Consider the following 25,814-nt stretch of genomic DNA (forward strand, 5'->3'; position numbering starts at 1 on the left):
CGGAACATGGGAGTGTATGCTTCACAGATACACAACATCACTCCCCGCCCCGCCCCCCCCAAAGTCAAAGTGAAAACTATTTACAAGGTGAGGCGGTCGGGAGCCTTTCTTTCCCTGGTGGACAGCCTCAGTACAAATGTCTGTTCTGGTGTATTGGCTGTGCCCTTGCTGGGCTGACGTGTTGTTGGCCCTGCAGGGCTGCTGGGTGAGCCTGGCCTTGCTGGGCTGTTGGGCGTGATGGGTTCGATTTCCTGGTCCGGGGTGGTGTCGTTGATTCTTTGGGTGTGTGTTGTGGGCTCGAAAAAGGTGGTGTCTGCTGTGAGTTGTTCAGAGCAGTCTGTGAACCGCAGCCTCGTTTGGTCCAGGTGCTTTCTGCAAATTTGTCCATTGTCTAGTTTGACTACAAACACCCTACTCCCTTCTTTAGCTATCGCCGTGCCCACGATCCACTTGGGACCATGTCCATAGTTTAGCATATACACAGGGTCATTCAGATCAATTTCCCGTGACACAGTGGCGCGACCATCGTTTACATTTTGTTGCTGCCGCCTGCTCTCTACCTGATCATGCAGGTTGGGGTGAACCAGCGAGAGTCTGGTTTCAAGTGTCCTTATCATGAGTAGCTCAGTTGGGGGCACCCCTGTGAGCGAGTGGGATCTCGTGCGGTAGCTGAGCAGTACTCGGGACAGGCGGGTTTGGAGTGAGCTTTCTGTGTCTCGTTTGAGGCTCTGTTTGATTGTTTGTACTGCCCGCTCTGCCTGCCCATTGGAGGCTGGTTTAAACGGGGCCGAGGTGACATGTTTGATCCCATTGCGGGTCATGAATTCTTTAAATTCGGCACTGGTGAAACATGGCCCGTTGCCACTGACCAGTATGTCGGGCAGGCCGTGGGTGGCAAACATGGCCCTCAGGCTTTCAATGGTGGCGATGTCGGTGCTTCCTGACATTATTTCACATTCAATCCATTTTGAAAAAGCATCCACCACCACCAGGAATATTTTACCGAGAAACGGGCCCGCATAGTTGACATGGATCCTCGACCATGGTCTGGAGGGCCAGGACCACAAGCTTAGTGGTGCCTCTCTGGGCGTGTTGCTCAACTGAGCACAAACGCTGCATTGCCGTACACAGGACTCTAAGTCAGAGTCAATACCGGGCCACCACACGTGGGATCTGGCTATCGCTTTCATCATTACTATACCCGGGTGTGTGCTGTGGGGATCCGAGATGAACATCTCCCTGCCCTTTTTGGGTAGCACTATGTGTTTACCCCACAACAGCTCGTCCTGACGCCGCTGGAACGGCTTGATTAGCTCTTGCATTTCAACGGGGATATTGGCCCAGCTCCCATGCAGTACAGTTTTTTACTAGGGACAGCAGAGGATCTTGGCTGGTCCAAGTCCTAATCTGGCGGGCTGTGACAGGTGATATATCATTTTCAAACCCTTCCATGACCATCAACAAGTCTGCGGATTGCGCCACCATCAACAAGTTTGCAGGCTGCGCCATTTCCACCACTGTGGTGGGCAATGGTAGCCGACTGAGAGCATCCGAACAGTTCTTGGTGCCTGGCCTGTAGCGGATGGTATAGTTATATGCTGATAGCGCGAGTGCCCATCTTTGTATGCAGGCTGAGGCATTAGTATTTACCCCCTTGTTTTCAGCGAACAGGGATATGAGGGGCTTGTGATCGGTTTCCAGCTCAAATTTGAGGCCAAACAGGTACTGATGCATTTTCTTTACCCCGAACACACACGCTAATGCCTCTTTCTCAATCATGCTGTCGGCCCTCTCGGCCTTAGACAAGCTCCTGGAAGCATAGGTGACAGGTTGCAACTTCCCCGCAACGTTAGCTTGTTGTAATACACACCCGTCTCCGTACGACGACGCATCACATGCTAGCACGAGTCTTTTACACGGGTTATACAATACAAGCAGCTTGTTGGAGCATAAAATGTTTCTGGCTTTCTCAAAAGCAATTACTTGTTTTTTTCCCCACACCCAGTTCTCACCTTTACGCAATAACACATGTCGGAGCTCGAAGAGGGTGCTTAACGCCGGTAGGAAGTTACCAAAATAGTTGAGGAGTCCCAGGAATGACCGCAGCTCCGTGACGTTCTGTGGCCTGGGCGCGTTCCTGATAGCCTCTGTCTTGGTGTCTGTGGGCCGAATGCTGTCCGCCGTGCTCTTCTTCCCCAAAAACTCCACTTTTGTTGCCATGAAGACGCATTTCGACCTCTTCAGCCGCAGCCCTACGCGATCCAGTCGCTGGAGGACCCGTGACCAATATGTCGTCCTGAAAAACCACCGTGCGTGGTATCGACTTGAGTAGACTCTCCATGTTTCTCTGGAAGATGGCTGCAGCCAACCGAATTCCAAACGGGCATCTGTTGTAGATGAATAGTCTCTTGTGCGTGTTGATGCAGCTGAAGCCCTTCGAAGTCTCCTCCAGCTCCTGCGTCATGTAGGCCGAAGTCAGGTCGAGCTAGGTGAACGTCTTGCCTCCTGCCAGCATCGCAAATAGGTTGTCTGCTTTAGTTAGCGGATATTTGTCCTGTAGGGAGAAACGATTAATAGTTACTTTATAATCGCTGCAAATCCTGACCGTGCCATCACTTTTGAGTATTGGAACAATCGGGCTGGCCCACTCGCTGAATTCCACTGGGGAGATGATGCCCTCGCGTTGCAGCCTGTCCAGCTCGATTTCCACTCTCTCCCTCATCATGTGAGGTACCGCTCGCACCTTGTGGTAAATGGGTCGTGCCTCTGGGACCAAGTGGATCTGCATCTTCGCCCTCGAAAAGTTTCCAATGTCTGGCTCAAAAAGGGAAGGAAATTCATTCAGAACCTGGGTACAAGAGGCCTCATCGACATGTGATAGCGCTCGGATGTCATCCCAGTTCCAGCGGATTTTGCCCAGCCATCTCCTTCCAAGCAGTGTGGGGCCATTGCCCGGGACAATCCACAGTAGCAGTTCGTGCACCGTGCCCTCGTAGGTGACCTTGACCATGGCGCTGCCCAGGACAGTGATAAGCTCTCAGTTTCGTGTAGATGGGGTTCAGGGCTGGTCTGAACGCCTTTTTACACCACAATCTCTCAAACATCTTTTTACTCATGATGGATTGTCTAGCGCCAGTGTCCAGTTCCATGGCTACAGGTAAGCCATTCAATTTTACGTTTAGCATTATAGGTGGACATTTCGTCGAAAATGTGTGCACCCCTGTGTACTTCAGCATCTGCCTTCTCTCTCTGAGGCTCGAAATTGCTTTGATCCACTATGGACCGATCTTCCTCTGCCACGTGGTGGTTAGCAGGTTTTGCAGAGCTTGCAGCTCGTCTGCAAGCTCATTGGAAGTGCCCCATTGTTCCACAGCTCTTGCAAATATGCCCTTTGAAGCGGCATGAATAGGCTGAATGGAAGCCTCCACAACGCCAACAAGGTATGAATTGTCTTGCATTCATCCTTTGTTGCCGACTCTGAGTCATCTGGGTCACCTGAGGCCTGCTGGCAGTTGCAGACTCTTGGTTTCTGCCCTGTACATTTCTGCTCGCAAACACAGTTCCAGTTAATTTATGAACATTGCTAGCACTTGTGTGCTGAGAGATTTGTTTGGTGTTATCACTGGTGGACATAAACGCCTGTGCTATCGCAATGGCCTTACTGAGGGTCGGTGTCTCTACAGTCAAAAGTTTTCGTAAATGGTCTCGTGGCCAGTGCCCAATACAAAAAAGTCTCTGAGCATTTGCTCCAGGTAGCCATCAAACTCACATTGTCCTGCAAGTCACCTTAGCTTGGCGACGTAGCTCGCCACTTCCTGACCTTCAGATCGCTGGTACGTATAAAACCGATACCTCGCCATCAGCACGCTCTCCCTCGGGTTAAGATGCTTCCGAACCAGTGTACACAGTTCCTCATACGACTTATCTGTGGGTTTCACCGGAGCCAGAAGATTCTTCATGAGGCTATAGGTCGGTGCCCCGCAGACCATGAGGAGGACCGCTCTCCTTTTTGCAGCGCTTCCTTCTCCGTCCAGTTCGTTGGCTACAAAGTACTGGTCTAACCGTTCGACATAGGCTTCCCAGTCATCACTCTCCGAGAACTTCTCCAGGATGCCCACAGTTTGCTGCATCTTAACACAGATGAGACTGCACACAGGGAGGTTAAAGTAACAGTGACCTCAGTCTTTATTAAGCCACTCCAGAGTGAGGAACAGACCTTAGGGGCCGGCTTATATACAGTGCTCCCAAGGGATGCTGGGATCCCTTGGGACTTCAGGGGATGCGCTCCCTGGTGGTGGAATATGGGAGTGCATGCTTTACAGATACACAACACTGGGCATGTGCAAGGTGCCTTCACGGCATATCAGAGTCAGACTGTCTGCCAGCCTTTAGGTCTGTCCTTGAGATGAAGTCTTAATCTGAAACTGAGGTTCTCTTTTTGCATAGATGTCCAAGATACCATGGTATTATTCAAAGAAAAATAGGGAGTTCTCTGTCTGCTAGCAAATATTCCTTCTTCACCAGTTCCACCATAAAAACTATTAACTCGTTATTCACCTCAGGACAGCGGAATGACTGCTGAGTTTGCCTACACAACACATTAGTTTACTCCCAAAATCATTTTTTATTGTGTGGAGTACCTCGAGGTGTTTTTACAGCATTGTAAAGCACTATATAAATATATTTCTTTCTTTCATACCTCTGTGTTCATTGTCCCTTAAATCTACCTTGATGTAACCGAGAGGATTAAATGATATTCCCCACCTTTGTGCTGTATGGAGCTGAGTACAGATTAGGTGCTAAAATTCTCCCTTGCATAAGTGAAATTGTTGTTCAAGCAGTTTTTCCATAGTTCTCATTTGATGGCTTAAGAGGGTTAAGCTATTAAACTAAGAATGGTATCCAGTTTCTAAATTGAAGAGGTTTGTCTTTTCCACCATTCAAAATAGAAATGAGGTTCTTTTCAAGATGATGGTGTATCCAAACATGAATTTAAGAGACCCATGCAGAAAAACAAACGGGAAGCTTAAAATACAAATGTTTTTGCCACTACATCAATGTAGTAGCTGAAGGAATTAGAGGTTGCTGAGTCTGATACTTTCCTAATCAAATATGATTTGAAGATTTACAAAAAAAATTGGAAGGACATTCCTCCACTTCTGTAGAGCTGCCTCAAAATTCAAGAGTTCATGGGGCCGAAATTGCTCTCCGCCCGAAATGAGTCGCACATACCGCTTTTCAAGTGTTCCGTCCGCCCCAAAGCATACGGCGGACAATCCGGTGAAACTCGGGTCTTTGTATTTTGTTTCCGGTCGGAGCGGTGTTGGTGTCGGGAGAGGGGCGGAAGTGCGGTCGGGTTGGAGTGGCCAACGCTCCAAGTCATCAGTGACGCGCTGATGACGTCATTGCGCATATGTGTCACAGCATCCTGCCCCTTCAGTTAAAGGGGAGGGCCGCTGCGAACTCTGCAGCCACTTTAGTGGCAAATACTGGGCCACCAGGGACAGTTTTGGCCAAGCCAGTGGCTTGGCGCCCAAGAGGCATAATTGTTGGCCCGACCTGGCAGTCGGCCGATGGAAAAAAATAAAATGGAGTCATTGGCATCGCAACCTCCTGTTTAAAGACACCCGCGCTGCCCAGCCACAAAAAGGGTACCAACAGAAAAAGCTGTCAGTGGCCCCGACCAGCGGCGACGCTGCTCCCGCGGGGTAATTTCCCGTGGGGCAATTTCCAAAAGGGGGTCACCGCCGGTCAGTAAGGGGTCGACGCATGCACGACATGGCGGGAAAACAGGCGGGGTGGGCCCATACACTGCTCCAAAACTAAAGGAGGGCAATATACAAAATAGCAGCCCCTCCGCGGCGACTCAGCGGCCAGTCCTCATCGAGTCCCGTGGCTGCCGCTTTCAGGCGGCTATGGGCCTTGTAGAAAGGGGCAATTTCGGTCCCCATAAGTTATTTAGAGGTGCTCTTGCCTAGAAGATGCTGATGCTTATTTTTACCTACTGGTATGTCACTCCTGAATGGCTGAGACTGAGTGCAAATCTTGTCAAAATGTTTGTGATAATAGCACTCAATTTTGTGGGTGGTTCATTTGTATAATTATTCACAGCTCTAGATGCAGGGAGCACACTAGAAAATTGCATATAGGTGAAATGTAAAGGTGTGCAAGCAATTGCAAGGAAGTGGCAGAATAGGGACAAAAATTCTAACCATGTTTGAAAAAGCTCAAAAGGTATCTCAGCCTTATCAATAGACAAGGACGTAATGGGAAAAGAGGAAAGGAAATCCAATTGTAGGCATGAAGTTGCATGCAAATGACAACAGCTCAGCATTCTGGCTGCTGAAGTGGAGATGATTTGTCATGCAATGGTTGGAAAGAGGGTTGCTCCTGTTTGCTATTCCATATCATCATTGCCAAATGTGATAATTGCTGGGCAGGAGATGGAGTCGGGCTTCAGTCTACAGCTGACCATTACTGTCACTGACTGTGCCCAACTTGGTTGCATGATGGCATAGTGGCAGTTGGCACATTTCTGCATTTAACCCGGTTTCTGTGAGGATACAATGCCTGTATATGGTGTTATCATCATCATCATCATCATCATAGGCAGTCCCTCGGGAACGAGGAAGACTTGCTTCCACTCTTAGAATGACTCCTTAGATGGCTGAACAGTCCATCCGAGAGCCACAGTCCCTGCCACAGGTGGGACAGGCAGCCGTTGAGGGTAAGGGAGGGTGGGATAGGTTTGCTGCACGTTCTTTCCGCTGCCTGCGCTTGTCTTCTGCATGCAGTCGGTGATGAGACTTGAGGCACTCAGCGCCCTCCCGGATGCACTTCCTCCACTTGGGGCGGTCTTTGGCCAGGGACTCCCAGGTGTCAGTGGGGATGTTGCACTTTATCAGGGAAGCTTTGAGGGTGTCCTTGTAACGTTTCCTCTGTTCACCTTTGACTCGTTTGCCATGAAGGAGTTCCGAGTAGAGCGCTTGCTTTGGGAGACTCGTGTCTGGCATGCGGACAATGTGGCCTGCCCAGCGGAGCTGATCAAGTGTGGTCAGTGCTTCAATGCTGAGGATGTTGGCCTGAGCGAGGACACTGATGTTGGTGCGTCTGTCCTCCCAGGAGATTTGTAGGATCTTGCGGAGGCATCGTTGGTGGTATTTCTTCAGCGACTTGAGGTGTCTACTGTACATGGTCCATGTCTCTGAGCCATACAGGAGGGCAGGTATTACTACAGTCCTGTAGACCATGAGCTGTAGTGCCATATGGTTTACTAGTATATTGGCAGGTATGGCCAGTCAGGATTCATTGACGGTGACCTCCAACTTTGCGTCAACTTCACCATCATCTTCCTGCACCGCAACCGATTCTCATTACCACGGCAATAACCTCCATCCTTCAATTCTCTACCCTTCAAATAGCTTCTGGACTTCTTTCGCCTGCTACATCTGTCCCTGAACTTGGAGAACAGTTCGTCGATGCTCAATGCCGACTCCATCCTATCTGTTAACTTTTTCCCTCCATGGGATCTCCGACTTTAACTCTGGACTCCCTCCTATTGTCACCAACCTATTCCCTGTTACTACCAGGAAATATGCATCCCTTGCTACATAATTGCTACATAACCAGGCTTATGTAACTTGAGTTTTTCCCTGTGTCCATTTACGTGCGCATTTTGGCTGCCGCTCCAGATCAGAGCCATTCACTTCTATTTCCACTTCTTTCTCCCCCTTTTATCTTTTTTCTCTCTCGCTCCTTGACTGGCCTCTCCTGTCCTCATGCCACCTTTTATCTCTCCTCTCTCGGATACTCTGCCCTCCCAAATCCCTACCCCAACCCTTCATTACTTTTCGATCTTCCTATTCTCCTGCAGCCGTCCCAGGCTTGTCTCCCTCTTGGATAGCCCTACAACTTCCCTCTATGCCTCTCTTGACATCTTCTGAAGGGCCCACCATGGCACTCATCGTTGTCTCTTCACGAGTAGCAACCCCAACTGTCCCATCTTACTCTCTCACCAACCTTGCCGTCTAGCTGGCCCGCGAAGGGACTAACCTTGCCAGTCTCCCCGTCCAACTCACCCCTCCAAGCACTGACCCTGTGGATGCTGGCAGTGGATCAGCCATCACAGACCCTCTCCGCATCGCTCTGCAGAATGTCCGTTCGCTTACGAACAAGGCGCTTTCCATCCATGAACTTATCGTGGATGATTGCATTGACATCATGGTCCTGACGGAAATATGGCTGAGGGCCGATGACACCTTACCCTTAAACAAAGCCTCCCTGCCTTGCTATACCATCCTCCACTTGCCCCGCCCAGACCACCGTGGTTGAGGTATGGCTCTCACCACCAAATCACACTTTAGTCTGTCCTCCCTACTCCTCTGGTACTTTCTTCTCCTTTGATCATCGCAACTTGTTCCGCCCCTCTCACCTCTCATTTAAATTTTCGTTCTCTACCACCCTCCCAAGTACGATAAAAATGTTATCACCGAGAGATCTTCACTGCTTTCCTCCCTCAGCCTTTGCACCGAGTGACTTGTCATCCTCGGTGATTTTAACCTCTGTCTCAATTCATGATCTCTCTTCTCTGAGCTCACTGCCCTCCTATCCTCCCTTAATCGCTCGCTCCACATGAACTCCCCAACCCATATTCACAGCCACCCTCTTGACCTTGTCATCTCTCATGGCCTCGCTCTTTCCACCGTGTCAATTGCAGATAAGGCCATCTCTGACCACTTCCTTGTATTGCTATCCACCCATATTCCCCTGCCCCCACCCAAACCTACTTCCTTCTGTGTCTGCCCCTGGATAAAAAACTCTCCAAACTCTCTCACAACTGCACTTTGGCCCTCCATTCACCATGATATTTCTGCTGCCATGGATGAGGGTTTCAGCAGCAGATGAGCTAAGGCAGGGACGGAGACGGGGTTATGTTACGAAGGTGGAAATAGACAGTCTTAGTTATGCTGCAGTTATGTGATCAGAAACTCATTTCGAGGTCAAATATGACACCAAGGCTGCGAACAGTCTGGTTCAGTCTCCGATGGATACTGGGAGAGTGCTGAGGTCGGTAGCTAGGGAACTGAGATTGTGGCGGGGACCAAAGACAATGCCAATATTTAATTGGAGAAAATTTCTGCTCATTCTGTATTGGATGTCGGACAAGCAGTCTGACAATTTAGAGACTGGAGGGGTCAAGAGAAGTGGTGGTGAGGTAGAGCTGTCGTCAGCGTACATGTGGAAACTGATGCCGTGTTTCCGGATGGTGTCGCCAAGGGGCAGCATATAGATGAGAAATAGGAGGGGGCCGAGAATAGATCCTTGGGGGAACCCAGAGGTAATGATGCAAGAGTGGGAAGAGAAGCCATTGCAGGTGATTCTCTGGCTACAATTAGATAGATAAGAATGGAACCAGGCGAGTGCAGTCTCATTGGCAGGATGGTGGTGGAGAGGATTGGAGGAGGATGAAGTGGTCAAGTCCCCTTGTTCTTGATTCCCCCACCAGAGGAAATAGTTTCTCTCTATCGACCCTATAAATCCATAAAAAATTTTAAACACCTCGATCAGATCACCTCTTAAATTTTCTACACTCAAGGAAATACTAGCCAAGTTTATGCAAAAGTGGGGTACTTGCATGGGCTGTATGTGAAGGAACACTTGCATATGGTTGTTGGGGGGTGTAAAGGGCCCCGTGGAATCTCCTGGACATTATTGAAACACTTCAGCAATGAGGTGAATGTGGTTATAAGTGGCAAACATGCTTAGTACAGTGCATTCTTGGCAGGAGTGGTTGACTCCTGCCTTGTCTGATCTATTAAGGTCATTAATCCTCCAGCACTGAGTTGCCATGAGAAGGGTTGTGGGTGTTGCACTTACTTTCAGGGCCACCTCCTTTTCACTGGGTCTAGGCAGACTCCTTAGCCAGTGCTCCCTTCTTCTTCTGAATTTAGGTCAGCAGAATTTCTGTGGAATGACTCCAAATATCTGGGGGCTCTGCACCCTGTGTCTGACCTCTTTACATTTCACAAAAGCTAATCCTACTTGCTAGAAAAAAATCTTCTCTTGCTGATGCTTGGCCTTTTTTAAGCTAATGCAGGCATTTAAGTCCTGCAGCAGCATACCATTTCCCACTCTCCACACCCTCTTCCCCCCACCCCCCCAGCCCAGCCAAGATGAGATCTCAATCTCTGATGGGAATACCACTAGTATTGGTTATATAATCACTATTCAATCTTGCCACTTATGGGCCTCCCGGACTGAACGTAAGACTCACTTCTCTCTGGGGCCTACTTCATGCTCCTTGGACGATCCTAACCTGCAGCCTTTGATAGCACTGTGCCTATGAATCAGTTTTTTTTTTGAGTGGTAAGTTCTCTAAAGCACAATGTCAGTAAGATTAAAGGCCCCGAAATTCACGGTCCCAGGAAGGACCGTTACTGCCCGTTGCAGCGGCCATTCATCAAAATTGAATGGCTGCCACTTGCGGCTCAACTGGCCGCCCCGACATAGATTCGGCCCGGGAGGTCTAGCAGCGGTGTGGGCCACTGCCGACTCTCGTGGCGGTGTGGGGTTTGCGGCGCTAGTGACACGCTAAAAGTGTGCACCGCTGCCGCTCTGCCCCCGGACCTATTTTCAGCGTGAAGAAGCCAGCCCTTTCGCTGACGGTGCCCCTGCCAGCTTTTAGGGCCGGTGCAGAGTGGTAGAGATCTCGGAGCCATGGGAGCAGTGAGAGACAAGAAGGTAAGATCCAAACTTGAGGATGAGTCGGAAGTTCCTCGGAGTCCTCAAAGTAATAGCAGCTGAGTTGGTCTCACAGAGAAGTCCATCTGGATGATCCAGAGAGATCATCTCGGGGAGATCAGTGAACTCCGGACGGGGCGAGATCCCGGAGCCAGCTCCGTATTGCTCAGCAACAAGTCCAGGAGCCTCTTCAATGGACCAGAGAAGTTCAGCACCGAATCCGCACTCAAGGGGAGGGAGAGAGAGGAAAGGAGAGAAGTAATGGGAGAGAGGGAGGGAAGGAGAGGGAAAGAGAGAGGGTGAGCAAAAGAGAAAGGAGAAAGCGATAGAAGTGAGAAAAGGGAATGAGAACATATTTGATTGGGAGAGAGAGAAAAAGAGAAAATAGGGGAAAAAACTAGAGAGACAGAGAAATAGAGATCCCGATGATTCACAGAGAGAAAACTGAAATCTCCATCCTGGGGCTCAGACTGGAAATGTTGCCCCAGCTCAGCATTCCAAGCGGTAACAAATGGGAATCTGTTCCACCTCCGCTGCCTCCAGGCTAGATCCAAGGTCGTCCCATCCTCTCATCGAACTACAGTATGCAGACAACGCTTGCGAGACCAAACTCCAAGTTATTGTCAACACCTTCACCGAGGCGTACGAAAGCATGGGCTTTACACTAAACATCCGTAAGACAAAGGTCCTCCACCAACCTGACCCTGCCACACAGCATTGCCCCCCCACCCCCCACCGGTTATCAAAATCCACTGTGAGGCCTTGGACAAACTGGACCATTTTCCATACCTCGGGAGCCTACTGTCAGCAACGGCAGACCTCGATGACGACATCCAACACTGCCTTCAGTGTGCCGGCACAGCCTTCGATCGCCTGAGGAAGAGTTTTTGAAGACGAGGACCTCAAATCTGGCATCAAGCTTATGGTCTACAGGGCAATAGTGATATCCGCCCGCTTATATGGCTCAGAGACGTGGACTATTTTCAGCAGATACCTCAAAGCACTGGAGAAGTACCACCAACGCTGCCTCCGGAAGATCCTGCAAATCCATTGGGACGACAGACACACCAACCTCAGTGATCTCGCTCAAGCCAACATCCCCAACATCAAAGCACTGACCACGCTCGATCAGCTCCGCTGGGTGGGCCACATCGTCGGCATGCCTGACACGAGACTCCCAAAGCAAGCGCTCTTCTCGGAGCCTTGGCGCGGCAAGCAAGCCCCAGGTGGGCAAAGGAAATTTTTCAAGGACACCCTCAAAGCCTCCTTGATAAAGTGCAACATCCCCACTGGCACCTGGGAATCCCTGGCCCAAGATCACTCAAAGCATCTAGGAGGGCGCTGAGCACCTCGAGTCTCATCGCCGAGAGCACGCAGAAACCAAGCACATACAGCGGAAGGAACTTGCGGCAACCCAGGCTCCCCACCCACCCTTTCCTTCAACCACTGTCTGCCCCACCTGTGACAGAGACTGTAGGTCCCACATTGAACTGTTCAGTCACCTGAGATGTCACTTTGAGTGGAGGCAAGTCATCCTCGACTTCGAGGGACTGCCTATGATGATCTTACGCATGCCTAACCTGCGATTTCACCTCCATGTCTTCCCTGTGGCTGCCTCCTGGGTCTGGGAAGTCTGCTGTGTTCCCTTTGTGGAAGCTGCAGATGTCCTTCTAGGAAGCCCTCAAGCAGCTTTGGGCCTGAAGGGCCGGCTATAGACTGGTCAACATCCTTCTGGGAGGGTTCAGTCTGCCTTGGCTCGGGCGAGGCCATGCGTGGGGGCACTGGAGGAGTGACAGGGATGCTGCGAGCCGGAGGGAACGCATCATCCGTATCCTGGCCCGAGGAGCCTGAATAACTCACCAGGAGTGGCACAATACCACCACCACCAATCTGAGGGAGCTCAGGTCGGTGCTGTGGCGCCACACCGGAAAGTCCCCCATGGCCCGTGCTGGACCCAGCTGCGAAAGCAACACTGAGGTCTCGAGGGGGCATCCAGCTGAGAATGCATGCGAGCAGCAACAGTCTGAAAGCCACCAGATATGACAGCACTTAGATGCTCCATCGACTCTTGCAGAACCGCGGCCATCCTCTCCAAAGCAGCATCGATACGCTCGTTCCCTTGCGCCTGTGCTTCAATGGCAGCTGCCACATCATCCTAAGGGTGAATATCCCGTGGGAATAACGCCCCAATTAAGACTGCAAACTTTCAGGTTTGAAGGGCTAATAAGACTGGATCACTTTTTTGTGGTCAAAAAGCTGAATTTGGATCCAATGGCTGCCGTAAACTTTGCGGCGCTAATCGGGGTTAAAAAGGCCTTAACACCACCAGCCTTTTCTGGCTATATGAATTTCGGCCCCAAAGTCTCTTGCCAAAAGCTGTGCTGTGCAATTTCTTGTCTTTCCGCCCACCCAAGTCGCTGGCCCTCCATCTTACTGTCCGGCCTTGGTGCTGTTAAGAGGCATAATTACTTGCCCTGCGAGTGACTTTGCAGCAGATCAAATAGTTTTTTTTGATTTAATATCATGGGAACCATAAGGGTTGTAAAATATTTTTCTATTTGCTTCATTCATTCTTCCAGTGGCATTTCATCAGGTGAGATAAGTGGAATTGTCAGACATATCTAATCTAAAGACTGGGCTAGAAATTCGCCGACTTTGCGACCAGGTTTTTGGCGATGTTTCACCCTTCGCGGCAAAAAATCTGCCGGCGGGGACTTCGGTGACCTTTTGTGGCGGCGCTTTCCGCGTATCGCCGGGAGAGGAGCGCAGCCGTGCAACACTTGAAATAGCGTTTTCGCCCTAAATTCGGCTCTCTCCGCACCCGTATTCTGTGAATACTGTCAGTGAAAAACCTGCGTTGCAGCCCTGTCAGCAGCGGTAAGTATGAAGACCTGCAAAAAAGGTAAGTTAAAGTTTTTATTTTTTAATTTTTCAGCGATTTAATAGGTAAAAGTTTTGTGAATTTTTTGTTGTTTTATTCCAATTTTTAAAATGTTCCCCCCCCCCCCCACCCCCCCAAGACCTCTCTCGCAGTGCTATTGGCCCCAGACTAAAGTTGCCGGAATTTGCGGTTTGGGCCGAGAATCCTCGTGCAACGTCGATTTTTACCGCTGCGCAAATTAAAGGCTGAAAATCGGGCCTACTAATGGTAGCGAAGCGAAAACGGTAATTTTGGCATAAAAATACCGTTTATGTTGAATTTCTAGCCCAAAAATTAACTTTTTATTAGTTTTATCAACATAAACTTAGAGTGTAATAGAACATTAATTGCTACTAAAAAGTTTAAATTATGAGTTAATATTTCTATATAAAGACATTGGGTAATCAAGAAAGGACTGTTGCCATGTTGTTTTCTTGCCTTCACTCTTTCCCTTGTATAATAGTGTGAAATAGAAACATAGAAACATAGAAAATAGGTGCAGGAGTCGGCCATTCGGCCTTTCGAGCCTGCACTGCCATTCAATGAGTTCATGGCTGAACATGCAACTTCAGTACCCCATTCCTGCTTTCTCTCCATACCCTTGATCCCCCTAGTAGTAAGGACTACATCAAACTCCTTTTTGAATATATTTAGTGAATTGGCCTCAACAACTTTCTGTGGTAGAGAATTCCACAGGTTCACCACTCTGTGGGTGAAGAAGTTTCTCCTCATTTCGGTCCTGAATGGCTTATCCCTTATCCTTAGACTGTGACCCCTGGTTCTGGACTTCCCCAACATTGGGAACATTCTTCCTGCATCTAACCTGTCTAACCCCGTCAGAATTTTAAACGTTTCTATGAGATCCCTTCTCATTCTTCTGAACTCCAGTGAATACAAGCCCAGTTGATCCAGACTTTCTTGATATGTCAGTCCTGCCATCCCGGGAATCAGTCTGGTGAACCTTCGCTGCACACCCTCAATAGCAAGAATGTCCTTCCTCAAGTTAGGAGACCAAAACTGTACACAATACTCGAGGTGTGACCTCACCAAGGCCCTGTACAACTGTAGTAACACCTCCCTGCCCCTGTACTCAAATCCCCTCGCTATGAATGCCAACATGCCATTTGCTTTCTTAACCGCCTGCTGTAACTGCATGCCAACCTTCAATGGCTGATGTACCATGACACCCAGGTCTCGTTGCACCTCCCCTTTTCCTAATCTGTCACCATTCAGATAATAGTCGTGTCTCTCTGTTTTTACCACCAAAGTGGATAACCTCACATTTATCCACATTATACTTTATCTGCCATGCATTTGCCACTCACCTAACCTATCCAAGTCACTCTGCAGCCTCATAGCATCCTCCTCACAGCTCACACTGCCACCCAACTTTAGTGTCATCCGCAAATTTGGAGATACTACATTTAATCCCCTGGTTTAAATCATTAATGTACAATGTAAACAGCTGGGGCCCCAGCACAGAACCTTGCGGTACCCCACTAGTCACTGCCTGCCATTCTGAAAAATACCCATTTACTTCTACTCTTTGCTTCCTGTCTGCCAACCAGTTCTCAATCCATGTCAGCACACGACCCCCAATCCCATGTGCTTTAACTTTGCACATTAATCTCTTGTGTGGGACCTTGTTGAAAGCCTTCTGAAAGTCCAAATACACCACATCAACTGGTTCTCCCTTGTCCACTCTACTGGAAACATCCTCAAAAAATTCCAGAAGATTTGTCAAGCATGATTTCCCTTTCACAAATCCATGCTGACTTGGACCTATCATGTCACCTCTTTCCAAATGCACTGCTATGACAGCCTTAATAATTAATTCCATCATTTTACCCACTACCGAAGTCAGGCTGACCGGTCTATAATTCCCTGTTTTCTCTCTCCCTCCTTTTTTAAAAAGTGGGGTTACATTGGCTACCCTCCACTCCATAGGAACTGATCCAGAGTCTATGGGATGTTGGAAAATGACTGTCAATGCATCCGCTATTTCCAAGGCCACCTCCTTAAGTACTCTGGGATGCAGTCCATCAGGCCCTGGGGATTTATCGGCCTCCAATCCCATCAATTTCCCCAACACAATTTCCCGACTAATAAGGATTTCCCTCAGTTCCTCCTTACTAGACCCTCTGACCCCTTTTATATCCGGAAGGTTGTTTGTGTCCTCCTTAATGAATACCGAACCAAAGTACTTGTTCAATTGGTCTGCCATTTCTTTGTTCCCTGTTATGACTTCCCCTGATTCTGACTGCAGGGGACCTACGTTTATCTTTACTAACCTCTTTCTCTTTACATATCTATAGAAGCTTTTACAGTCCATTTTAATGTTCCCTGCAAGCTTCCTCTCGTACTCTATTTTCCCTGCCCTAATCAATTGGGATTATGGAGACGTGGCTCCAGGATGATCAGGGCTGGGAACTCAACATTCAGGGGTATTCAACATTCAGGAAAGATAGAATAAAAGGAAAAGGAGGTGGGGTAGCATTGCTGTTTAAGGAGGAAATTAAGGCAATAGTTCAGAAGGACATTAGCTTGGATGATGTGGAATCTATATGGGTAGAGCTGCAGAATACCAAAGGGCAAAAAACGTTAGTGGGAGTTGTGTACAGACCTCCAAACAGTAGTAGTGATGTTGGGGAGGGCATCAAACATGAAATTAGGGGTGCGTGCAATAAAGGTGCAGCAGTTATAATGGGTGACTTTAATATGCACATAGATTGGGTTAACCAAACTGGAAGCAATACGGTGGAGGAGGATTTCCTGGAGTGCATAAGGGATGGTTTTTTAGACCAATATGTCGAGGAACCAACTAGGGGGGAGGTCATCTTAGACTGGGTGTTGTGTAATGAGAGAGGATTAATTAGCAATCTCGTTGTGCGAGGCCCCTTGGGGAAGAGTGACCATAATATGGTGGAATTCTGCATTCGGATGGAGAATGAAACAGTTAATTCAGAGACCATGGTCCAGAACTTAAAGAAGGGTAACTTTGAAGGTATGAGGCGTGAATTGGCTAGGATAGATTGGCGAATGATACTGAAGGGGTTGACTGTGGATGGACAATGGCAGACATTTAGAGACCGTATGGATGAACTACAACAATTGTACATTCCTGTCTGTCGTAAAAATAAAAAAGGGAAGGTGGCTCAACCGTGGCTATCAAGGGAAATCAGGGATAGTATTAAAGTCAAGGAAGTGGCATACAAATTGGCCAGAAATAGCAGCGAACCCGGGGACTGGGAGAAATTTAGAACTCAGCAGAGGAGGACAAAGGGTTTGATTAGGGCAGGGAAAATGGAGTACGAGAAGAAGCTTGCAGGGAACATTAAGACGGATTGCAAAAGTTTCTATAGATATGTAAAGAGAAAAAGGTTAGTAAAGACAAACGTAGGTCCCCTGCAGTCAGAATCAGGGGAAGTCATAACGGGGAACAAAAAAATGGCGGACCAATTGTACAAGTACTTTGGTTCGGTATTCACTGAGGATGACACAAACAACCTTCCGGATATAAAAGGGGTCGGAGGGTCTAGTAAGGAGGAGGAACTGAGGGAAATCCTTATTAGTCGGGAAATTGTGTTGGGGAAATTGATGGGATTGAAGGCCGATAAATCCCCAGGGCCTGATGGACTGCATCCCAGAGTACTTAAGGAGGTGGCCTTGGAAATAGTGGATGCATTGACAGTCATTTTCCAACATTCCATTGACTCTGGATCAGTTCCTATGGAGTGGAGGGTAGCCAATGTAACCCCACTTTTTAAAAAAGGAGGGAGAGAGATAACAGGGAATTATAGACCGGTCAGCCTGACTTCGGTAATGGGTAAAATGATGGAATCAATTATTAAGGATGTCATAGCAGTGCATTTGGAAAGAAGTGATGTGATAGGTCCAAGTCAGCATGGATTTGTGAAAGGGAAATCATGCTTGAAAAATCTTCTGGAATTTTTTGAGGATGTTTCCAGTAGAGTGGACAAGGGAGAACCAGTTGATGTGGTATATTTGGACTTTCAGAAGGCTTTCGACAAGGTCCCACACAAGAGATTAATGTGCAAAGTTAAATCACATGGGATTGGGGGTAGTGTGCTGACATGGATTGAGAACTGGTTGTCAGACAGGAAGCAAAGAGTAGGAGTAAATGGGGACTTTTCAGAATGGCAGGCAGTGACTAGTGGGGTACCGCAAGGTTCTGTCCTGGGGCCCCAGCTGTTTACACTGTACATTAATGATTTAGACGAGGGGATTAAATGTAGTATCTCCAAATTTGCGGATGACACTCAGTTGGGTGGCAGTGTGAGCTGCGAGGAAGATGCTATGAGGCTGCAGAGCGACTTGGATAGGTTAGGTGAGTGGGCAAATGCATGGCAGATGAAGTATAATGTGGATAAATGTGAGGTTGTCCACTTTGGTGGTAAAAACAGAGAGACAGACTATTATCTGAATGGTGACAGATTAGGAAAAGGGGAGGTGCAACGAGACCGGGTGACATGGTACATCAGTCATTGAAGGTTGGCATGCAGGTACAGCAGGCGGTTAAGAAAGCAAATGGCATGTTGGCCTTCATAGCGAGGGGATTTGAGTACAGGGGCAGGGAGGTGTTACTACAGTTGTACAGGGCCTTGGTGAGGCCACACCTGGAGTATTGTGTACAGTTTTGGTCTCCTAACCTGAGGAAGGACATTCTTGCTATTGAGGGAGTGCAGCGAAGGTTCACCAGGCTGATTCCCGGGATGGCGGGACTGACCTATCAACTGGGCTTGTATTCACTGGAGTTCAGAAGAATGAGAGGGGACCTCATAGAAACGTTTAAAATTCTGACGGGGTTAGACAGGTTAGATGCAGGAAGAATGTTCCCAATGTTGGGGAAGTCCAGAACCAGGGGACACAGTCTACGGATTGCAAAAGTTTCTATAGATATGTAAAGAGAAAAAGGTTAGTAAAGACAAATGTAGGTCCCCTGCAGTCAGAATCAGGGGAAGTCATAACGGGGAACAAAGAAATGGCGGACCAATTGAACAAGTACTTTGGTTCGGTATTCACGAAGGAGGACACGAACAACCTTCCGGTTATAAAAGGGGTCGGGGGGTCTAGTAAGGAGGAGGAACTGAGGGAAATCCTTATTAGCCGGGAAATTGTGTTGGGGAAATTGATGGGATTGAAGGCCGATAAATCCCCAGGGCCTGATGGACTGCATCCCAGAGTACTTAAGGAGGTGGCCATCGAAATAGTGGATGCGTTGACAGTCATTTTCCAACATTCCATTGACTCTGGATCAGTTCCTATGGAGTGGAGGGTAGCCAATGTAACCCCACTTTTTAAAAAAGGAGGGAGAGAGAAAACAGGGAATTATAGACCGGTCAGCCTGACATCGGTAGTGGGTAAAATGATGGAATCAATTATTAAGGATGTCATAGCAGTGCATTTGGAAAGAGGTGACATGATAGGTCCAAGTCAGCATGGATTTGTGAAAGGGAAATCATGCTTGACAAATCTTCTGGAATTTTTTGAGGATGTTTCCAGTAGAGTGGATAAGGGAGAACCAGTTGATGTGGTATATTTGGACTTTCAGAAGGCGTTCGACAAGGTCCCACACAAGAGATTGATGTGCAAAGTTAGAGCACATGGGATTGGGGGTAGTGTACTGACATGGATTGAGAACTGGTTGTCAGACAGGAAGCAAAGAGTAGGAGTAAATGGGTACTTTTCAGAATGGCAGGCAGTGACTAGTGGGGTACCGCAAGGTTCTGTGCTGGGGCCCCAGCTGTTTACATTGTACATTAATGATTTAGATGAGGGGATTAAATGTAGTATCTCCAAATTTGCGGATGACACTAAGTTGGGTGGCAGTGTGAGCTGCGAGGAGGATGCTGTGAGGCTGCAGAGCGACTTGGATAGGTTAGGTGAGTGGGCAAATGCATGGCAGATGAAGTATAATGTGGATAAATGTGAGGTTATCCACTTTGGTGGTAAAAACAGAGAGACAGACTATTATCTGAATGGTGACAGATTAGGAAAAGGGGAGGTGCAAAGAGACCTGGGTGTCATGGTACATCAGTCATTGAAGGTTGGCATGCAGGTGCAGCAGGCGGTTAAGAAAGCAAATGGCATGTTGGCCTTCATAGCAAGGGGATTTGAGTACAGGGGCAGGGAGGTGTTGCTACAGTTGTACAGGGCATTGGTGAGGCCACACCTGGAGTATTGTGTACAGTTTTGGTCTCCTAACCTGAGGAAGGACATTCTTGCTATTGAGGGAGTGCAGCGAAGGTTCACCAGACTGATTCCCGGGATGGCGGGACTGACCTATCAAGAAAGACTGGATCAACTGGGCTTGTATTCACTGGAGTTCAGAAGAATGAGAGGGGACCTCATAGAAACATATAAAATTCTGACGGGGTTAGACAGGTTAGATGCAGGAAGAATGTTCCCAATGTTGGGGAAGTCCAGAACCAGGGGTCACAGTCTAAGGATAAGGGGTAAGCCATTTAGGACCGAGATGAGGAGAAACTTCTTCACCCAGAGAGTGGTGAACCTGTGGAATTCTCTACCACAGAAAGTTGTTGAGGCCAATTCACTAAATATATTCAAAAAGGAGTTAGATGAGGTCCTTACTGCTAGGGGGATCAAGGGGTATGGCGAGAAAGCAGGAATGGGGTACTGAAGTTGAATGTTCAGCCATGAACTCATTGAATGGCGGTGCAGGCTAGAAGGGCCGAATGGCCTACTCCTGCACCTATTTTCTATGTTTCTATGATAAGGGGGAAGCCATTTAGGACCGAGATGAGGAGGAATTTCTTCACCCAGAGAGTGGTGAACCTGTGGAATTCTCCAGCACAGAAAATTGTTGAGGCCAATTCACTAAATATATTCAAAAAGGAGTTAGATGAAGTCCTTACTACTAGGGGAATCAAGGGGTATGGTGAGAAAGCAGGGATGAGGTACTGAAGTTGCATGTTCAGCCATGAACTCATTGAATGGCGGTGCAGGCTAGAAGGGCCGAATGGCCTACTCCTGCACCTATTTTCTATGTTTCTATGTTTCTATGTTTCTAAACCCTTTCTCCTCCTCTGCTGAGTTCTAAATTTCTCCCAGTCCCCGGGTTCGCTGCTATCTCTAGCCAATTTGTATGCCACTTCCTTGGCTTTAATACTATCCCTGATTTCCCTTGATAGCCACGGTTGAGCCACCTTCCCTTTTTTATTTTTACGCCAGACAGGGATGTACAATTGTTGTAGTTCATCCATGCGGTCTCTAAATGTCTGCCATTACCCATCCACAGTCAGCCCCTTAAATATCATTCGCCAATCTATCCTAGCCAATTCACGCCTCATACCTTCAAAGTTACCCTTCTTTAAGTTCTGGACCATAGTAAAAGGATTTGCAGGCTGATGGGCCATGGGAATGTTCTTTCCATGGCTGTAACCATCTTTATACCAGCTGGCAGGGTGGTTACTTCTATGTGGCGGGAGTATATTATCTGCTTGCACAGCCCATACAGGAGGTCCACCTGCTCAGTGCGAGTGATCCCGCTAGATGTCAACCAAGAATTCGGAGGTGGAGCTCTAGTCTCCACTTGTGAAACTGTCTGGGTGGGGGGATCGGGATTCGAACCCTGCAACTTCTGACTTGGATTGCCGTCACTAAGCCAAAAGCTCACACCGATTGCCATAGTAACAAAGTAGCTTGCTTAGACAAAGTCATAGATTGCTTCAGGAGGAAGTAGGCAACCATCTCTTTGGAGACACGAATTTGTGGGATTTGAGTTGGGACGTTGCGTAAAAAATTATTGTTTTGATATGGTCCAAGGTATGAGTAATGTGTTTTATTTCTTGACCCATTGTAATTGCAAATCATTTTTCTCTATTTTTAATAGTGATTCTTCTTACAATGCTTGTGCATTTACTTTTTTGTTACTATTCTTCATCCTGTGTTTAAAATTGATCTAGAGTACAATATTACTCTTTCAAACTAAAAGTGGAGTGGAACATTCGAGGATTAGACATCTAATCTTGACATCTTAATTTGTATGGCTATGTACGTTGTGTGCCAGTCAAAAAGTTCACCAGCAGCCACTCCATTCTTCCTCTTCCCATTGCCTGCCTTCTTCACATTAAATGTGCAAATGAGAACATGGGCTTTTTTCTGCGCTAGATTATAGATTGTACAGATGAACGTAACAAAAAGGAAGATGGGAAAAGACCAGCTGTCATATAATGTTATGGTGTGATTTCTACACATCATTTCCCATCTGCCGTTTCTCCTCCACCCCCTAACTACCCACCGGCCATGCAGTCTCCTGGGAGTGGCAAGGAAAAAGCAACAAACCTTAGGCCAAGTAAGGAAAAGGCCTTTCTGACCCAGGAGACTGCAGTGACTAGGAGACACTTCGCTCTCTTCCCCCACCCACCTGCCTTCTATGGGGTCAAGTTTCGGCCTGAGTTGCTCCTACTTTTTTGGAGCAACTGGTTTAGAATGGAGTATCTTAGAAATTGCAATTCTCGGCCTTTAGCTTGCTCAAGTTCTAGTGAGTTAGAACAGTTTCATTTTAGAACAGATTTTGTTCCCAAAAGGGGGCGTGTCCAGTCACTTACGCTGTTTTGCAAGTTCAGGCAACGAAAACTTACTCCAAACTAACCTCAAATGGAGTAAGTGTAGATTTCTGTATGCTCAGAAAAACCTTGCCTACACTTAGAAATCAGGCGTAGAGAACGAAAGATGGGGGGGTTTACAAACATTAAACATTTCACTTTTACAAATAAAGAGCCATCATCAATAATAAATGATAAATAAATCAATAAATCAACCAATAAATCAATCCAAATAAATTAAAAAATTAAAAATTAAAAAAAAATTAAAATTCACTCAATAAATAAAAAATTATTTCTACTCGCCTACTGCAGCACCGGGGAGAAGAGGGGGGGTGGGGGGGAGAAGAAGATGGGGGGGGCGGGAGAAGAGAAGAAGATGGGGGGGGGGTGGAAAGAGAAGAGACTAACATGCAACACTGAATAGTGTAAATGTGCTTGTTGTTGCCCCTCACAAGTACATAATTCATGTGTCTATATTAAAAGACATCTGCCAGATACGGGCTCATTCCCTCATCACATCTAGATCTGCCCGCAATCTATTTTTCTTAATCTAAGATCCTTACACCCGCTCATATCTTTGCATCACTTGCGAACATGTGATTTGTCATTGCATTGTGTGGTAAACCTTTCAGTTATTTCAAATACTTTTTTTCATTAAGGTGGTCCCTCTCACTCTCCTGATGGATCAATGGGCACAAATGTTGCCGAGTGCAGTACTAAACCATATAGACCAGGAAGGTACAAAGTTCTGTATACATGGTCTGTGCCATGTTACCTGATTCCTGGAATGCTACTCCAGCTTCAGTGCCCCTGTACCATAGAATATAAAAATCAGACCGGCATCTTGCTGCAGTTCACTAACCAGTGACACTGCTGGGAAGTGTCCCTATATGGATATTTGTTGAGGCCATAATAGATTTGCCTGTGAAGCCCCTGCATGTAGTCAGCCAGCAGTCAACATCTAGGCTCTTAAATGAAAATTGGTCACACTGTGACACAGGGCAGTCATCATCTCTGGAACCATCCCCCAACATGAGAATGGTAGAAAAACTACAAAGAAATACCCGTCATTTGTTGCAGCAGATATAAATTATTAACAAGCTATGTAAAAGCTTTGGAAATTAATACAAATATAAAATATTTAGTTGTTTTCCTTTTGTCTCTTTAGGTCATCTGTAAGTCGGATACTCCTACTGGAGACGTTTTGCTTGATGAAGCCTTGAAACATATTAAGGAAACACAGCCTCCAGAAGCGGTGCAAAGCTGGATTGAACTTCTCAGTGGTGAGTGAGCAAAAGAGCCCAGAATGGTACAAAGGACAAGTGTTCTAATGTATAACAAAATTGATAGAAATGCAAACCAATCACTTCAAACATTGTACAAGGCAGACACCTAAAGTTGAACTGTTTTTAATATGTATTTTTTATTAAAAGACTGCAGTATTTCCGTGAGGTATTCTTGATTATCCAGTAATTATGGGGTAAATAGCTGTTTACTCTGTCTGTGTGGAGTTTCACCAAGTTACAGTTGGAAATTAGGGAACCCTTATCAAAGTTGTGCCCCTCATTTTTGGTGTTTCTATTAGAAATGTGAGAAAATATCTCACTGCTTTGTAATTGTTGAGTCACTAAAAAGTATTTGTCGAATAATATAAATTACCAATATAAATTTTGTTTAAAAAATGTTGCAAAAAATGTAATTCGGGCTAATTTCTGTCTGCAGGTTTAAATCCGTTCTAAATAGTTAAGAACTGGTTCAAATCCTCCTCAAAAGGTCAAGTGTCAATAAGTCAATTCTCTGGTGTAAGCTAATTTGCATAATTATTCACAGCATCAGGTACAGACTCAAATTTAAGTAGCACACTAGCGATGGGAGAAGAAGATTGAATGTCAGTCCAACTTAAAGGAATGGAGACAATTAAAGGGGGGTGTCACCAATTAACCACTAATGTACCTGCATGTGCTAGCCCTATACTGCGCAGTAGCTGCAGATGTCTTTGCAGCAGATGAAACAGCTCTGCATCTGCATCTGACCCAGACCCTATAAAGACAGTTCCCTAGCTAGGTGTCCAAGGGCATGCAGAAGTGGATGTGATCATTCAGTGAACACTGGCTCATGATCACTCTGGCATTCGATAAGGTGTCACACAAGAGGTTATTAATCAAAATTAGGACTCATGGGATTGGGGGTAATGTACTAGCATGGATTGAAAATTGGTTAACGGACAGAAAACCGAGAGTAAGAATAAATGGGTAATTTTCGAGTTGGAAGACTGTAACTAGTGGGTTACAGGTAGAGTGTCTGAAATCCGGAAACCTCTGTTCTGGATTTCAGGTGTTTCCGGATTTTGGAACGTCTTTCCGACGTCCCGAATCCAGAAACGCCTGGGCCGAGGTAAGGGTGCTGTGGCGGCAGAGGGTCCGGAGCAGCGGTGGGTCTGGGTTCGGCAGTGTCGGCAGCCGGGAAAAACCTGCATTGAAGATCTGCAAAAATGGTAAGTTAAAGTTTAAAAAAAATTTCTTTTCAGTGATTTAGTAGGTAAGGGTTTTGTGAATTTTTATTTTTTGTTTTTTGGGGGGAAAAAATTGGTGTTTTCTCCCCTCCCTAGGCCCAACTCACAGAGGTAATCGGTTTTAAAAAGTTCCGTATTTCGGAATATTTTCCGGATTACGGACGACCCCCCCCCCCCATGGATCAGCGTGATGTCCGGATTTCGGAACATTCCGAATTTTGGAACTCTGGATTTCGGACGCTCAACCTGTACCACAAGGATCCGTGCTTGGGCCTCAGCTATTCACAATCTATATCAATGATTTGGATGAGAGGACCAAATGTAATATATCCAAGTTTGCTGATGATACAAAGCTAGGTGGGAATGTAAGTTGTGAGGTGAATGCAAAGAGAGTTCAAGGGAAAATAGACAGGCTAAGTGTGTGGGCAAGAACATGGCAAATGGAATATAATGTTTAACATGCAGGTACAGAAGGCAATTAAGAAAGCAAATGGTATGTTGACCTTTACTACAAAAGGATTTGAGTATAAGAGTAAAGATGTCTTACTGCAATTATATCATCATCATAGGCAGTCCGTCGAACCGAGGGTGACTTGCTTCCACGTCAAAAAGTTCACAGGTGTTTCAATGATGGACCTAAAATTGCAGGTCCGTATTAAATCTTGAAGGGTGGAAGATGCCTGTGCTTGGATTTTTTTAACGTGTGGTGACCGTTGCACCCCAGCCACCACACAGGCTTGACAGAGCTAGGTCTTGGTCCAGTAGCAAGGATTAACCAAGACGACCGGAGACCTGCTCTGCTGCACGGACCTAGTGCGCACACATATCGCAGGGTGGGCTGGCCCGTGCTGCCCCTGGGCCCTCGCCACTTCTGGGCCCCGAACTCGTGCCTCTCCTGGGCCCAATCACATCCCTCTACAGCCTTTCACCACTCCTTCGCCCCGATCTCGCCACTCCTGCTGTACCTGGCCATGCTCCAATCAATGATCTGGACCTTGGTGGCGTCCCTTTTCACTGCCATTGCTCTCCTGCTCCAGCACGTGCTGCTCCCTGG

General features: G+C 47.2%; 1 protein-coding gene across 1 annotated transcript in view; it reads left to right on the forward strand.

Annotated features, from left to right (window-relative positions):
- Positions 1-25,814, forward strand: part of golph3a (golgi phosphoprotein 3a) — a 117,311-nt gene that overhangs the window by 60,537 nt on the left and 30,960 nt on the right. The window contains exon 3 of the mRNA XM_070868341.1: positions 23,417-23,531. Within this exon, the coding sequence (XP_070724442.1) occupies positions 23,417-23,531 (115 nt within the window). The remainder of the gene's footprint in view (positions 1-23,416; positions 23,532-25,814) is intronic.

This window comes from Pristiophorus japonicus, chromosome 2 (assembly GCF_044704955.1).
Source record: "Pristiophorus japonicus isolate sPriJap1 chromosome 2, sPriJap1.hap1, whole genome shotgun sequence".
Lineage (NCBI taxonomy): Eukaryota > Metazoa > Chordata > Chondrichthyes > Pristiophoridae > Pristiophorus > Pristiophorus japonicus.